The 16953-nt window shown below is 36.7% G+C and overlaps 2 protein-coding genes across 2 annotated transcripts; both read left to right on the top strand.

The window, feature by feature from the left end:
* The first annotated feature begins 4812 nt into the window (after positions 1–4812).
* On the top strand, positions 4813–6823 carry LOC132298123 (F-box/kelch-repeat protein At3g06240-like). The gene is made up of 2 exons (XM_059794957.1): positions 4813–6179; positions 6367–6823. The coding sequence occupies exons 1-2, from the start codon at positions 5180–5182 to the stop codon at positions 6372–6374; spliced, it is 1008 nt and encodes a 335-aa protein (XP_059650940.1). The 5' UTR covers positions 4813–5179; the 3' UTR covers positions 6375–6823.
* A 3201-nt stretch (positions 6824–10024) lies between these two features.
* Positions 10025–11212, top strand: LOC132272928 (uncharacterized). The gene is made up of 2 exons (XM_059773993.1): positions 10025–10476; positions 10675–11212. Exons 1-2 carry the CDS (start codon positions 10025–10027, stop codon positions 11210–11212), a joined length of 990 nt encoding a protein of 329 aa, XP_059629976.1.
* Positions 11213–16953: the final 5741 nt, after the last annotated feature.

Below are 16953 nucleotides of genomic sequence, written 5' to 3'. Positions count from 1 at the left end.
AATCAATTGCAGTAGCGTCTCAGAACGCATTACTTTTGTGTCTTCCTGCAACATTATCAATATTGTATGAATAAATATAAGTATCAATTAAATTAATTTAAATATACTTGCACGTAAAACTTATCAACATATTTACTTACATGTTCATATTTACGAAAAAAACATTCCCCATTCCACGTCTCCATAAACCTCATCACATAAAGCCCACATGATTCGTTGAAATGAAAATAAAAAAACAAGTCAAACCGATCAACTGTATTACAATTGGTTTATAACTAACCCGCTAAAACCGTATAACCTCACGTTTACATGAAACACACATTCAATTATACATACCTGTCAGGTTGCTGGGGTATTTTCTTTGGTATGTATGTACGATATTTTGTCATATCTTCACCAACCACAATCCTAGTAAACTCTTTCTGTTGATCAAAGCAAGTTTTTTTTAAATATATTGCCATTAAAAATTCTTTATATCAACTGAAACTGTATATACGTACCAACAAATTAACATATCATTTACATGTATGGGTTGTTCCCTTTGAACAAATGTAATCCACCATTCGCTTGCGACGATTTACCACAAACAATAACCAATGCCCATCTATGCATAACGGGAATAATAACTGCACCAAGATCAGTATAAAGTTAATCATACAAAAATCAAGGTTTAAAAATTTATATCCAATAAATAAAAGACATACTCACCAACTGCGCTTGCATGGGACGTGGAAGAAAAGTCATCTCAGAATCCTTAATGTATTTTGACCAGACTTGCTGTAGGACAGGCCAGCGTCTAGCTTTAGTCTTTATCTTCATCACATTGAAATCAATTATGAACTGTACTGCTCTACTACTAAAGCAGTACTTCTCCCCAGCAGGTCCTTCCTCCATGTTTAGTATATTCCCAAAGAAATTAATCACTTTTAAATAAGTATATTTAATTTAGAAAAATTCAATTTGTATACCATCTATGCAATAGTAATGTGCGAAATTCATTCAACTCACATCATCCGACAACCACCTATCAGGGAATACACTTTGAATCTGATGTCGACTTATAGTGAGACCAAACATGGAAACGATTATTTCACTGAAGAGACAATTCACAACAATACTTGTAAATTAATTATCATACTCACACGTTACATATAAAAAAATGCAATAATTATTTAAATGCAAACATATGTAAGTCCTTCATTCTCCATTAACTCACTGTCTCGACAACTGGCCGCAACAGTAGCATTCAACTCATTATTTTCCTCAGTACTTAGCAGAAGACTGTGAGTTGGAGTAGAACAGGTCTCATACTTTTCACCCTGCTCCTGCTCATCATCATCATTACACTCGTCCTCACTTCTTTGATCAGTTTCTTTATTTTTACTTCTTTCATTGCCATTGCCAGACTCTCCATCATTTTCTTCATCCTCACCTTCCTCATTTTCTTCATTGCCATCCGCAGAGTCTCCATCACTTTCTTTATCACCATCTTCCTCATCCTGACCATCAGTTTCTTCATCCTCAACTTCTTTATCCTCAACTTCTTCATCCTCACTTTCTTTATCCTCAAGTTCTTCATCCTGAACTTCTTCATCCCCACCCGATTCCTCAACACGGTCAACATCATCATCATTACCATCTACATCACTTCGTGCCCACCTAACCCATCATTCTTCTCTTTGTTCTCCCTTGACAGTCTTGCTTTTTTTCGCATGTCCCGCTTCTTGAAGGCAGATAACATTTTTGTTAGGCTTCTTTTGGATTTTAATACATTGAATTTAGCCATTTGTATGTCCATTCGCACTTTGGTTATGCAAGCCTGCGAAAATTAAAGACAATTAGTTCACATAACTTTTGCAAACATATCCTGTAAATAGAGATAATGTATTTTACAACACAATTACCTCCACATCCGAGTCAGAAAAATGATAATCATCAAAATCAATGTTTAAAGAAGGACTAAAACCATCTTCGGTTGGCACATCATTACCACTGCTGCTGCTGCTACATGTCTTCGGCTTCAAAGGGATCAACTATTCCATTCCATATTTAGATAACACTACTCTATCATCAAATTATAATATATATATAACTATTTTCAATAATACAAAATACTATTCGTAAATAAACCTGTCCATACATGACAAAAATAATTACCTGTCCATGTCCAAAACCTCCATTACCCATCTCCCATCTGATTCGTGATCGTACAACCTCTGATGTCCAAAAACCTAAGCTTTTAATATCTCCCTCAGGATAAGCTCGGTATTGCATATCACAACGCATCAGATAAAACAACTGATTTAAAAGACCAATAATTAAAGTAATTATTTCTTTTGTTTCATAAAATCAATATGTAATTCACACACATTTTAAAGGCAAATGTATAAAAATCATGACCAAGAATACCTGCAAAAAAAATCATACAACCACCGTATAACTTTTTCAGCTTCCCGTCTCCAGATGGTTCCAGGGTTTTCACCAAACAATCACGGACATATCCGCACCAGTTGTAACCGCTAATTGCATTCACATCATCCACAGTTTTCAACAAGCCCCAATGACAATTATTACGACCGGTGGGACTGAGTACAGTACTGCAAGCAAAGAGTACAAACGCTCGCTTGAATTCATCCATTCCCTTTACAGGTTAAAACATGCTCTAACAATACATCTTGGTGCATTCAACCAGCTTCCTTATAACCACCTTCATCTATCCACTTAGAATCAAGATACTGATTATTTTTCGGCACTTTTGGAACACCAAATGGTATGCCAAGGATCGAGTGGATATCGGCTGAATGGATGGGTATATAACCTATGTCTTCAACTTTTATACAACATTTTTCAGAGTCAATTTTTTTTATTAAATACATACATAACTCCCGGGAAAAAAAAAAGAACATTTAAGTTCCAGCAATTTTCTAAATCCAAGCTCCTCAATAGCCTTTATCTTTTCCTCATCAAGCTGTGACACTGCTTTACGGAACTTGGAAAGAGAGCATCTGTGCTAGGCACCTTGGGCTGATTGATCTTTTCCTTTTTCTTCTGCTTCAAAGGCATATGATTATAACACATCATGCATACATTCTGGGTTTTGTCATCAAATAAAATATTTACTCTAAAATTTAATCACCCTTTCTTTTTTTGGGGCCTTTCTTTCTTCAGGAAGCTTGTCGCACTCTTCCTTTCGTCTTGTACACTCCCTGATCCATGGCTCTTTATCAGCCGCAGACTTTGCATTCCATGTCTGTCTAGCAGATTTGTGCACCGCAAGCATCATTGCCTTCGGTAACCTGTCATGTTTTAAGTGCTCTTGTCGGTACTTCCTAATGCACTCGGCCCTTCATGTATGCATTGCATATTATCACAACTTATTTTTACATGTATCATCTATTAATTCCATACTGCATCAACATATGTTTCTAACACGTTAAAACAATTAACTACCCCAACTCAGTTTCACAATTCATAAATTAATAATAAGAACCACAAATACTTTCAACATATATGTACGAAGATTTGCATATTTCATCATCTACTATTTGTAATGCAATACAATACAAAAGTTGGACAGATCAATTTATTATGCTTACAACTTATCTAAACATGTATCATGTATGCATTTAACTTATTATTTTTATTGAATCAACATATTGACCTAACAACTTAAAAAAATTAACTTCCACAACTCAATCTCACAATTCCTAAATTAATAATCACAACCACAAACACTTTCACTATATGTAGGAAGATTTCATATTCGGAAACAACAAATTATTATTATCAGAACTTTTTAACACATGTATCATATATCAATTGCATATACCATCATAATATTTAGCTAACACGTTTAATAAATTAACTTCGAAAACTCATTTTCACCATTCCCAACCATAAAATCTGAAATAAATTTCTAAACCCTTAAACAAACAAACCGATACATAATCAATGTTTACCTATACATTAAGAACACTGTGGGAGGCCGGTTCACCAAATCCTGCTCGTCACTGGAAATACCAACACTGCTTCGTCCTTCACCTGAGGTTTGTCCTTCATGTGAGACGTTTTCTGTTCTAGTGTCATTAGTAGAAATTGACTTCTTCTTCTTAGATACCTGGAACGTACGTTTATTGGCTTTCTTCCTCGTTATAGATTTTAACCTAGCCATTAAATTTTGAAATTTCCAACTTGAGACGAAGACGAAGACGAAGAGGAGACTACAGGAGTTGGAACGAAGAAGAACAATGGAATTCGGCTTCACAGGACGCGAGGAAGACGACGAGCAGACGAGGGAGATTATGGTTCCGTAATTTTATCCCCAAAGATAAAGTTGAAGGTAATTTTTAACATAAAAAGATTAAATGTAATTGTAAATTATGTATTATGATTTTGTATAATGTATAAGTGTAAGGTGTATTAGTATAAGTGTATGGGGTATTTGTATATGTGGTAAATGAAAATATTATATCAGTAATTTTTTTAAATAAATGTTGACTGAGTGCTAACTGAATGGTGACTTGACAAATGAACTGAGGTGGTTTCACCTCAGCCATTAGATGTGCACTGGATCTGCTCCAGTTAACTAGAGCAGATCTTTGTCCATGCGCATACTTTATATATATTTTTCGTACTCGACACTTTTTTAAATAACGAGTTGAAAAATATATTAAATAATTCATTTAATGACTCATGTTGTTTTAAAGTTAGAACTTGTGTCAACCATGTTTGGTGGACTTGGGTTATCGGGTTGGATTTGAGTCGAAATTGGCAAAGTTTGATCCGCCAACTGTAATATCAGATTATCGTATTTCTCTTCTGTCACTAAAATCTTCCTAGTCGGCCGTGGTTCGTTCATTTGCTTTGAAGAATATAGGGTTTTGTTTGCTCAAATCCTTATCTGTTTGTTTCAAGCGACGAATTGCAAGAAAATGTCAGATTTCTTACCTCGTGATGTGTTGATTGACGTCTTCACTAGACTACCGGTCAAAACCCTCGTCCGGTGTGCTTGTGTCTGCAAATCGTGGCATTCTTTGGTCACAAACCCTAGTTTCATCACACACACCTCAATGCGAACAACAGCAACAACCTTCTACTATTTCGAAGGTGCTCCAGTGCTGGTGATGAAAAGGGGTATTATGAAGAAGAGCATTACTCACTACTACGCTGTGAACACAAAATGTTATGTGATTTTGCAGAGTTTGAGCTCCCACTGTATAGCTTTCCAAACGAGTATTTTAGGATAATCGGTAGCTGCAATGGGATCGTATGCCTTTCTGATGATTTGTCCTGTTACATGGACGGTCTTTACTTGTGGAATCCATCGATTCAGAAGACGATGGCCCTTCCGCCAGTACGTGTCACCTTTGAATCACACGGTCCTTTTATGCATAGCATCGGATTTGGCTTCGATTCCCAGACTGATGACTACAAGGTTGTCAGGATTGTGTTTCTGGATGACGGAGGCTTTGGTTTTCAAACTCCTCCGGAAGTTGACATTTTCAGTCTGAGCACAGGCACATGGCGGAACATCAGCCATTTGGGTCTTCAACATACCATCTGGGAGCGGGCTTCCCAGGCTTTTCTGAATGGGGCTACACATTGGTTTGCTTGCAATCTGACGAAGGGGAGCAAATCCGTCAACTTGATTGTGTCATTCCACATGGGTGATGAGGTCTTTAGCGAAATCAAGGCGCCTGGTAGCATTGTTCATAACAACTGGTTGCAACGATATCGTGTTGCAAAATTTCAAGAATCACTTTCTCTGATCGATATGGATACTGGTGCCAATAGGTGTTACGTATGGGTGATGAAGGAGTATGGGGTGTCGGAGTCTTGGACGAACCTATTCAATATTGATTTAAGTGGAGGATTAGGCAATCGTGTAGCTGGCTTTACAAGGAAAGGCGAAGTTCTATTTGCGAAAAAAACTGGGCATCTCGTAGCTTATGATCCGGAGACTGAACAAGTAATGCATGTTCATTTTCGAGGATCAACAGATTCATGGGATGGGGATTCATTTTATGCAGATGCTTATACTGAGAGCCTAGTTTTAGTCACTTGTAAGGAGTCACCTGTTTTGCTTGAAGAAATGAGAGAGAAAAAACAATACGTGGAGAAACAAGTAAGAGAAAAGAATGAAAAGATGAGCAAAATCAAACCAGAAAGGGAAAGAACAGGCAAGATGCATGATTTTACTTAGTTTTACCTCTTATATTTGCCATTGCTATTGCTAAGTTATTCTATTGCTTGCTACATGTCAATGTAAAAGCTCAACCTACAATTACTGATTGATATTAATATTTGAGTTAAAATTATTGTTGATGTTGATATCTTTTTGTACCTGATGTGCAAGGAATTCTTCAGGGCTGTGATGAGGGTGGAAAATCAAAATGAGGAAGCCAGACAGGGTGGAGAACTGCTGAAAGACTGGAAGTGGCATAGTGAACTCTTTCCTTGTTTTTTTGTTACTTTTACTTTGCCTGTGGTGCATAATGGTGGAGAACTGTTGAAAGAGTTGAAGTGGTATATTGATGTAGTTAGAAGGCAATATTTAACTTACCCTTGATGCTTTTGAACCCTCGTATCTTTTGGGCTTGATATGGCTTTAGATGTTCTGCTGAAAGTATTTGTTATCCATTATGCCATTGTATCTTCTAAATTTTGTTTTGGGGTATGAGCCACATTATATTATATGAATTAAGTTGTTAAGGAAAGCTTCTTTAGGTTGAGTTGCTGGATGTCGCCTAGCATTTAGAAGTCCCTGGTTGGTAATATTTTGTAGGAAATCATGGCTAGTTTTCCTTTAGGCTCAGATTATGCTAGCCAAGGTTAAGGTTGGCTTGTTTCGCTTGCTAGCCAATCTTGAGTTCAAACTGAGCTCAATAAATGAGCCATGTTCACTAGTCTTAACGATTGTGTTCATGATTGTCAGTTTATTAACATGTTTCTGAGTTGAATGAGTGAAGCAAGGTTTATTCAAGTCTGGCTTGCTTACTTAATGGGTCGATAATGTATGCTGGTGTACTGTGCTAACTAAAATGGATTAAACTCTTGCGTTGTTGAGCCTGAGCTGTACATGAACTGGTTAATTGTTTGACCCCTATTTATGGGCCATGTGCCACTGACTTAGCACCTCTGATTGGTGAAAAGGCTAACCTCTATATTCCAAGAGCACTGCTGTTCACCCTTCATTGTTCTGCTCTTCCTTTGATTTAATGTGATGTGACTGCAACACAATATATGGCCTTCATTACCAACAGGCCAGTGGCCTAGCGGTACCAGGCCCCTACTTCTCAAAGAGAGGTCAGGGGTTCGAGCTTCAGTTGAGGCATGTGTGTGTGAGTACCAACTAAGAAAATATATGACCTTCATTCCACTTATTACCATGTTTAAGTTTCAAGCATTTCTTTTTGCCTTACCTAACAGCTTTAGTTTTTACATTACTCTTATACCCTATTGGAAGGCAAAACTTTGGAGGAGATATAGCTCATATAAGAAATGCAAAACAAATCTTAAAATTCTAGTCAACTAGAAACGAATAGGGCTGTTATAAATAGCCCATGAATTTGTTTTGTTCCCTTTGGACTACTAAGTTGGTTATCTTCTATTTGGAGAAATTGAGTCAGATGGCTATTTTAAATTCATGATTTTTATTTTTATTTTTTTTTCTTGGGGCATGTAGCCATGCTTGGTTTGTTTTTGCCAACTTATCCAGGAAATAACATTAATGATCTGCCAGGGCAGGTTTTTTATTTTTATTTTTAATTTTTTATTGTGATGGTTTGTTTAATATCCTCTTTTGTTTCATAAAAGTTTGTTGATAATATAATTCAACTGTCTCATTTTCACAAATAAAAATCAATTGATTTTCATGTGTGTGAAGCCCACTTCTAGAACTGCTCATAACTTTGTGCTTTTAGTCTTCTAATTGGAGCTGCACCTCCCAGGTTGCTAGTTTGCGTATATGTTCTTTCCCTACTAATTTTGTTGACGTGGAGGGTAAAGCTTTTGCATACATCTTCTATTGTGTCATTTACATATCTTAGCAATTTCTATAGTGGCCTTAAAGTTGATCTTTTTACATTTATAAAGTTGAGATTTAGTTCCTGTAATTGGCTGGTTATATCTTCTTTAGTTGGATAAATTTGGTTTCTGGTGAGGTTGTGATGATGTACTAGGCTCTAGTAATGGTTAGTATTTGGTTTGTAGTGGTGTCATGATGGTGTGCTAGGCTTTTATACGGGTTAGTATTTTCAATATATCCATGAATTTTATGTTTGAGATAGAGTTTTTGAAAGCCTTTGAGAAAATCCCAAGTCTTATTGTGTTTCGGAACTGAGTTTTTGGGCATTGGGAACCTACCCCTCGGCCTCGACATTGTAGAAAACAAAATGCATCAATCTTATCTATTGATTGATGAAATCCTATGGTTTGTTCTCTTCTTTCTTGCTGTCTATTCATCTACACAAGGCAAATTGTTTTTGTGTTTATGAAGCATGTTTTACAATGTAAAAATTCATGGGAACTATTGAGACTGGTGATTGTGGCTCCAGTTGGATAACATTGATCGAGATGAGAATTCAGATTTTTATTTTTATTTTTATTTTTCTTTTTTAATATCGGTTTTCTAACCACCTCAACTCTACCAATATTCCTTGATGATTCTAGTGTGGCTAAGAATCATAGGCAATTTATATGAGTGATGGTAGAGTTGGATGTGGTCGAGGATCTACCAAATAAGCAGCTGCTAATATTCATGGAGAGGATTGTGAGGTGGGATTGGAGTAATGGAGACCTCAGTATTGCTCCTTTTGTAAAGGTTTGGATCATCCCTTGAATTGGTGTCCAAGGAAGGTAATTGATGATTCTAAGGAGAAAGGGAAACCTGTGGGGAAATGGATGGTGAATGTCAAAGGGAAGTTGGTGGAGGAGGACGTAGTCCCTGTGGTGACTAATGGGACTAAGGAGACTTTGTGAACAGATGATATTCATATTAAGAATCAATTTGATGGTCCATATCAGAATGATGAAGCAATTGATGTTGTAGGTGAGCATGCCAATGATGAAGCTATTGATGTTGTAGGTGAGCATGCCAATGTATCTACTTATTTGGCCATGTTTGTTTGGAGTGCTCCTAAAGTAGATGAGAAGAATGGTTCATGCGTTATGGGGGATGTTTTGAAAGAGGTTCTGGTGCCTATGGATTCTGAAACATCTAATGAAAAAGGTGATCTTCTTGCTGTAGCCCAGATAGCGGAGGAAGTCTCAAGTGATCAGGTTGATGTTATTGCTATGCCATCTAATAGTTGTGTTGAGGTCTTAGAAGGTCAAGTGCTTGATGTTAGTGTTGGTGGTAGCCCTGATCTTAATGTTCCTTTGAGATGTTTTTATCAGTCATAAGAAGAAGAACAAAGGGAAGAAAAAGGTGATGGTGCCAGCTACTGATAGAGTAACGAGTGGAAAGATTGCAGGTGGAGCTAATCCACCATCTGAAAACAATCAATGATTGGTTGTTGGAATGTTAGAGGCCTTAATAGACCTTCTATGCAGTTTGAGGTTAGTAATTGGGTGTCTCAAAGTCAATTCTCTTTGGTTATTTTGGTTGAGACTAGAGTTAAGTTCGAGAATTTTGATTGAATTCAGAGAAGGATTAGAGGAGGATGTTACTGGATTGCAAATTACTCTTCAAACCCAACTGTTAAGATTAGGGTAGGTTGGGATTCTAGAGTTTTTGATGTTACTCTTATATGTGAACAAACTCAAGCTATGTTGTTAAAGGTGAGGGCTATTCCTACTCGTCATATATTTTTTGTTGCCTCTGGTACCTAGATGCTGAGGTGGAGCATATTGTGAGGTAGGTCTGGGCTTGTAATACTTCAGGGAATCCTACTCATCGGGTTATGATGAAGTTAAGGGCTGTCAAAGAGGAAATTAGGAAGTGGAATAAAAGCAAGGGAACTATTAATGATCAACTAGTCTTGGCAAAGGGAGGAGTTAACTAGAATTCAGATGACGATCCAGAATGATCCTCTTAATCAGCAGACAACAGTTGATTTATCAGCAGAAGGAAGCTAAGTCTTTGCTGGAGAATTTGTTTGGTAAAGAGGAGACGCTTTGGGCTCAGAAATCAAGGGTTAAGTGGCTTAGAGAGGGAGATAGATGCTCTTCCTATTTGTATCACAAAGTTAAGCAAAGAAGAAGCTGGAATTCTATCACAGCTTTGGAAAGCACTAACGGTGTGTACTCTGAGGACCATGATGTTATGAAGGAGGGGTTGGTTCATTTTTATAAACAGCTTTACACAGATCCAGATTCTATTCCTTCTCATGTCAAAAGTCCTAGGAGATATATTTCTAAGGAGGATAAGGCCATGTTAGATAGACAGGTCACTGCAGAAGCGATTAAATTGTCTGTGATGAGTGTGAATCCAGACAAGGCTCCTGGCCCTGATGGACCTGCCAGATTCTATCATAAGTATTGGTATATATTGGGCTTAGGTAATATTAATGCAATTCAATTTCTCTTTAGTAACTCTAAGCTTCATATGAGGTTGAATTCCTCCTCCTTGACTCTGATACCTAAAACGAATCAAGCTACAAAGATTGGCGATTATTGGCCCATTTCCTTGTGTGACTTTTTGTAGAAACTTATCACTATATGCCTTGCTACTAGACTCTGTACTGTCCTTCAGTCAGTGATTGGAAAAGAGCAGGTGGCGTTTATCAAGAACAAAACTGTTCATGATAATATCATTATGGTCTCTGATTTGTTGAAGGGGTTCAACTGCAAGAGAGGTGATCGTACAATGGCTATGAAGATTGATCTGCAGAAGGCTTATGACACTGTTTCTTGGACGTTTATCTCTCAGATCATGCAAGCTTATGGTTTTGGTCAGATATGGTTTGGTTGGGTTCATGAGTTCGTATCCTCTGCTAAGTTCTCTATCTTTTTCAATGGAGTTCCAGCAGGGTATTTTAATGCTTGTAGATTGGCTGAAGATGAGATTAACAGTGGCAGGTTGCACCTCTCTAAAGCAGCAGATAGGGCTGGTGTGAAGATATCTCATGTATTTTATGCAGATGATTTATTCTTGGTAGTTAAGGCCAACTTTGGGACTGCTAAAGCTATTTCAGATGTTTTTGGGGAGTTCCAAACTGCCACTGGTCTAAAGATCAACAAAGACGAGTGCCATTTTGAGGATATTGACTAGCCTCTGAGGAAATAAAGACCGGTCATGAAAGACGAAAAATCGGTTTCAACCTCGTCGAACCTTTCCACCAACTGTCTTCTAGCTGTAGAGTTGAATGCCCGAAGATGCCAAGTCGAGGCTTTCACTTCCTCTGACCCTGCATCCGAGTGATTAAGTTTCTCCTCCCTGCTCTTCCGAGGGATATACTGGAGTATGCTTAATTTTTCCCAAGGTTCTCAGAAGGAAGAGAATAATTACGAACCTTTTGAATTTCAAACTTGGTTCTTTCCCTCTGCAATATCTTCGTGTTCCAGTTTCTAACAAAGCTTTAAAAAAGTCGGATTTCTAACATATTAGCTACTCGGAATGCTATTCAACTCTCTTGCTGGTAGGGTTGGAGCAAGTTAGATCCTCAATCATGTCCTTTATGTACTATTGATGTTATGCCTAAATTTTTATATGGAATTGCAGTGTGTTGTTGGATAGGAAGATGAGGCTGTCTATTTGAGGTGGTAACGAAGACCTAAATAAATTGCATCAGTTGAGTTTGAAGAGGCTTTCTATGCCTACTGCAGAAGATGGATTTGGAATAAGAAAATTACTTGATATTGATTTCTCAACCAAATGCAGCCTTGCTTGGGACTTATTCCGAATAAAGAGAAGCTTTCGTTGCAGTTCTTTACAGCCAAGTATCTGCAAACATCAAATTTTTGGCAAACTTCAGTCCAGCAGAATCAGTCAGCTGTATGGAGACATATACTAGATGTGAGAGCTTTTATGTTAGAGCTTTTATGTTAGAGCATTGCTCGTACAAAGTGGGGTCACGTAATTCTTTCAATCTAGTGTGTGATCCCTGGTGTGATGGAAGGATCATTGGTTGACATGTTTGAGGCTATAGCATGTAGAAGGATTGATAAGTCTGCTTTTGTTTCATCTATCATTTGTGATTGTAGAAGGCAGTGCCAAGACTCGTTTCCAAACAACATGATCACCTCTATTAACATTTAACAGAACTCAGATCAGCAACGAGCAGGATCAGGAAGCATGGCAAATTCTCTCTGAAGTCGGTTTGGAATGCGTACAGATTGCAAGGGGAGAAGTAGGCCTAGAGTGTCTATAACAGTCTGTTTGATCCTTCAGAATAGGAATCTCTCTTTAGTTTTTCTCAATAGAAAAGGGAAATGTCTCACTTCTATATGCCATTGTTGTTTTGCTAGTGAGGACAACAATGATCCATCTTTTTTGAGTTTCTTTCTATTCCTTAGCCTCAAGTACAAAATGTGAGTAGTCTGGTGGATTGGTTTCCAAAAGCTACTATTACTACTCATAGTTTCTTTCTATATCTGTGTTTGTGTCAGTGTGTGTATATATATACATGTGTATATTTGAATGTTATTTGCTGCAGTTGTCCTTAGAAGATGTTCTGCTTGTGTTTCAGCCTTTTTGATGATATATTTTTTTTGTAGCATCTTCTTGTGTTTTTGTTTTGTTCTTTATTGGAAATGGGCTTATTCAATTTCAATAATCTTTGTACTTTTGTAGTTTTTCTACAAAATTCGAAATGCGTGTGGAATTGTTTTAATTAGCATTAATAATTAATAGATCTGCTTATGCTGCATGAGAAATTCTGATATTTTTCTGAAGTTCTTGTGGAACAGTTGAGTGATTGATTTACTTATAATTGTGTAATATTTATTTCATATGAAAATTTAATTTGTACACTTGGGTATTCTCTGGCCGAAACTCGGTTGTCTTTGGGTAGGTAGATGATAGGGGTGACAATTTGTGTTGGCGTGTCGTGTCAACATGATTACGATACGAACACGATTAGGGTTGACATGAACACGATACGATTATTAATCGTGTTTAAGACTCTTGATACGAATACGACATAATTATTACACGTGTAATACGACATGCATAATATGTTTAATAAATGAGTCAAGATTTGACACGAAGAGACACGTTTAAGTCATTTTTGACACGAACACAATATATTTAGTTAAATGTGTCATTTTTGACACGAACACAATACGTTTAGCTAATCGGGTTAATTGTGTTTAGAAGGTCAAACACAAACACGACACGTTTAGTTAACGGGTCAATCAGTGTCGACATGATTACGATTAGTCCAAACCCAAAGTCTCTTATTTCGTGTTGTGTTTATGTCGTGTCAAATATTGCCACATCTGGTAGTTGTGTTTATTTAAAAAAATTGTTAGTGTTGCTTTGCGTTGGAATCTCCAAGTTTTTAATGTGCACTGGTAGTATTTTGATTGATCTTATTTTTTGTCTTCTATTTTTATTTTTGTTATCGTATTATGTTTGGTGGCACTGAAGTCTGCATTTCGGATTAAATAAAATTTAATACAAATTTTGAAATAAAATTTTCCCAATTACAAATTCAATGCCCCGTTGCTCTCAAATATAACATATAAAAATTTGACATGATCTTACAGCCAAAAGATGCTTAAAAAAGTACTTAATTACCACAATAATTAACTTAAAGATCCTAATTAATTAAAATAAGAAGATTACAATATGCTAAAATAGTTCATAATCATATTATGAATAAGAAAAAAACATCTTAAACTGAGTTGTGTAATCATGCATACATTCAAGTGCTTTCACCGAAATTCGAACCCACAGTGTGTACCTGTGTGTTTTTTGGCCGAAAAAAATACATTCAATTCCCTTCTGAAAGATTGAACCAGGGACACATATATACAAAACAAAAGCAAAGATAAACATCTCTCTCTCTCTCTCTCACACACACAAACCTGGCCCTTTGTCTTATACTTTTCTCTCTCTGTCTCTCTCTGTCTCTCTCTCAAGATAACTAACTTGGCCTTCTTGTTTTCTAATTTTACAAGCCTGTGCCCCTATACTCTGACACGCATATTGTTATTCGTTTTCATTATTGAAAAGTTGTTTTTTTGGTTTTTGTTTTTGACTCATTTTTAGTTATCACAAAAACAAAAAACAAAAAACAAAAAACAAAAAGGATATAGAATAAGACTCGAAACAATTCCTTAAAATTGGCGTGAGGAGTTAAATGATGGTGAGCTTTCATTTGTTAGTATATATATAGCTTCAAATGAAAATGGGATTTTTCACCACGCTTCCAAGAACAAATTCAATAAACACCGTAGCGAAAAGGATATAGAAGAAGAAGAAGATGGGTTTGAAACTTAGTATTAAGGCAATTTCTCTGTTCTTCATTTTAGCATCACATGTTGCAAATGCAGATCCAGTCACTTTTGACATTACAAAGTATGGTGCAAAGGCTGGTGGAGATATTAGTCAGGTGAGACCAATGCAAGCAACTCAAGATATATATAGAGATATATATATAGGTAATTAAGCTAAAATTATTATTATTATTTTTTTCGTTTGTTTAAAATGAATAAATTCAGGCTCTAACAATTGCGTGGAGAGAGGCATGTGCATCGACAAAGCCTAGCACATTGACGATTCCAGGAGGGGATTATTATATATTTAGTCCAGTGGTCCTGGAAGGTCCTTGCAATGCTGCTATCGAGGTCCAAGTCCAAGCAGGGCCTACTCGATATATATTGAGCCCTAACGAAAAACATTTAAAACGAAAATATTTTTTATTTTAGTATATTAACATAGATAATATTAATTAAGTCTATACATTTTTTAAAATTTTTATACGAATTAAACAATAAAAATTAGTGAAAGAATCAATAAAATATATAATAACAAGATAGAAGAAGAATTTTTTTATTTTATATTTTGCGCACTCTTTCATAACAGAAATTTTTTTAAAGCCTTTGGGCATGAAAACAAAAAATTTTTGTGATGCTTAACTGTACTCCGGTTAGATAAGATAAAATCAGAAATACTCTTTTTATTTTTTTATTTTTTTTAGAAACACTCTTTATCTCATACTATTCTCTCAATACATAATCTAATGTTAGAAGGGCTTTTTTTTTTTTAATTTTTTTAATTTATTTTTTATTATTACTTTCTTGAAAAACAAATCATTTTCGAAAAAAAGAGGTTTTTTTATTAAACATTGTCTACGTGAGGGTAAATTATTAGATAATTCTGGAACATTAACTAATTCTTCACGGACCAATTCAATTCAGACTCTCCCATTGAGAGGCCTTAGGCTACCACATCAATCATTTAGATTGAGCCAACTAGTCCAAGGCACCCAAAGGCCCCTCCTGATACCAGCATATTCAAAACTGATAGACATGGTACCACTGCTTGGAAACAACATGGAGGTGCCAAACAACTTCCCATTGTAAGCTGATTGATACATACACACACACACACACAAATTAGAAGTAATGTTTTTCTTGTTACTTCCACAATTAATTTCTTCCCAAACAATTAAGTATTAATGACAGAATATCGATCGACAACACGTTGATGGAATCCGAAGATAGCCATTACATGGATGGATTCCCACATTGGGCGCGTGCAAGTGGCTAGGATCAATATTAGTGATGCAGTCAAACAAACCGGAGATGACTGCGTGTTGTCCAATGGTGACGGTTGCCATTGCCACTCCTATCTATTGTGATAATAGGAGTGCAATTCAAGTTGCGCACAAGAATATTTTTCATGAGTGTACCAAACACATTGAGATCGATTACCATTTTGTTCGTCATCATCTTCTTCAGAAGACCTTACATTTGTGGTTTATTACTTCTCATGATCAAATAGCAGATGTCTTCACCAAATCGCTTTCGCCAGGCTGCTTCAAGGATCTTGTTTCCAAACTCAATATAACTTCATATAACACACCTTGAGTGTGAGGGGCTTTTAGAATATATTGTAAAATATATTGTTACCATGTATAGGTTTACCATATAAGGTTTATGATTATTCTTATATTATTCACATCAATACAATAAAGACTTCTATAATCTCTCTTATTTCCATCAAACAAATTTCGACAAAAATGAAACCATCACTGTTAGAAATTGCACCATTAGCAAAACAATGAATGGAGTGAGAGTAAAAACATGGAGTGCACGCACTGCCACTAATATACATTTCAAGGATACTTTAAAGATAAAAATTAATGACTGTAATACACTTATGGCTTCCCCCCCCCCCCCCCCCTCCCCCTCAACCAACTTTCCCTTCTCCTACCACCCCTCCGCCTATTACCACCATCCTTCCCCTTCCTACCATCACTCCCACCACCTCTAGTCCTACCATCACCACCACTTCTCCATCTACCTCTTATCAACCCGAGCCAGGTCACTGCACTAAACCCCTTTCCACATCCTTCTTGTTCCTAGGCCAAAACACTCCCACTACTACCCCTTATGAGACTTGGATCACCACACACGAGGATGGTGTCGCCATACCAGATACTTTCCTTGATGATTGTAGTGAGGTCTCATAGGAAATCCACTACAAGAACCACCTAAATGCCCTCAGACGTGAGTTGTCATCCATTGAGAAGGTGGTTAATGTCCTTCAGAGGGACAACACCCTGCTCAAAAGAAAGATGGCACAGCTTCATCTTGACATAGACAATGGACTTAAGCTTCAAAGATCCATTAACCAAGCTGAAGAAACAAAGAGCCTGAGATCACAGGTAAGGTTTTTAACTAGATAAATCCAGATCTACAAGGACCACAGGCATCCTCTTGAGCTATGGAAGGAATTTGACAAGCTGCAAAAAGGTAATATCCCTTTCCTCTGCCTCTGATGTAGTTATTCCTCTTTCCACTGTTCCCTTTCCACCCACCACAGCCTCAAAATGCCAGCAA

This window comes from Cornus florida, unplaced genomic scaffold, assembly GCF_030987335.1.
Source record: "Cornus florida cultivar Cherokee Brave unplaced genomic scaffold, ASM3098733v1 CherokeeBrave_3.0.0_Hap2_Chr01, whole genome shotgun sequence".
NCBI lineage: Eukaryota > Viridiplantae > Streptophyta > Magnoliopsida > Cornales > Cornaceae > Cornus > Cornus florida.
The sequence above is the reverse complement of the archived record's forward strand: the minus strand, read 5'-3'. Positions and strand labels throughout refer to the sequence as shown.